Raw genomic sequence first — 796 nt, 5'->3', positions numbered from 1 at the left:
CTCCAATGGTCTTGTCACTGGGCATCTGACCATCGGGTTGGATTCCGTGCTCCAAGCAGTACAATTCCCAGCAGGCGTTTCCGATCTGGACTCCGGCCTGTCCGACGTGGATGGAGATACATTCCCTCTGTAAAAGAGACAGGCAATAAATAACAGAGCTGCTGTACAATAAACTAATAGGATTAATTAATATGTCCCGGCTTGTAAATGTAATTAACACCGTGTACGCGTGTCCGATTTAAAGATTTTTTTTCCCTTCAATATGGATGGTTTTCTTTGTCACATTCTCCCCTTCAAAATGTTCTTATTGATAATTCATTCCCAAGATCGTTTCTAACAAAAGTACCTCCCTTCCTCTCTTTTTCATTGATTAATTTACAAAAAAATCTATAAAACCTTGACTTGATCTCTTAATACATTGAAATATAAATCATAATAAAAGTTTTGTTTTACTTACCATGATTGTAGTTTTCTTGGTTTAACACAAAATGTGAAAATAGTAGAACCGTCAAAGGTTATATGTCCTCACGTGAAGCTGTAAGGTGCCCTGTGAGAGAACAAGTAATGGCGTAATTACGGCAGTTTCGGTTTATATACCTGAGGGCCTTAGAAACACGAGACAGACGGTAGTTTGATTCTACGATGTACGATAGTCTGGATCATCCCGACGTTTGTGTATCTGGAACATTCGCCGCAATCGGAACTCCTCGAATGTCTCGCGCACTCGACATAGTAGCCTTTGTACGTAAGTCCTCGAGCTCGCGCTTCATACTTCACCGCATATCGCACACTCCCC

The 796-nt window shown here is 41.1% G+C and overlaps 1 protein-coding gene across 1 annotated transcript in view; it reads right to left on the bottom strand.

The window, feature by feature from the left end:
- Positions 1–796, bottom strand: part of LOC125666711 (tubulin alpha-1A chain-like) — a 22615-nt gene extending 21819 nt beyond the window's left edge. Inside the window, exon 1 of the mRNA XM_056151834.1 lies at positions 458–796. Coding sequence (XP_056007809.1) covers positions 458–460 — 3 coding nt within the window. The 5' untranslated portion in view covers positions 461–796. The remainder of the gene's footprint in view (positions 1–457) is intronic.

Source organism: Ostrea edulis, chromosome 10 (genome assembly GCF_947568905.1).
Source record: "Ostrea edulis chromosome 10, xbOstEdul1.1, whole genome shotgun sequence".
In the NCBI taxonomy this organism is placed as follows: Eukaryota; Metazoa; Mollusca; class Bivalvia; order Ostreida; family Ostreidae; genus Ostrea; species Ostrea edulis.
This window is presented reverse-complemented; position numbering and strand designations above follow the sequence as displayed.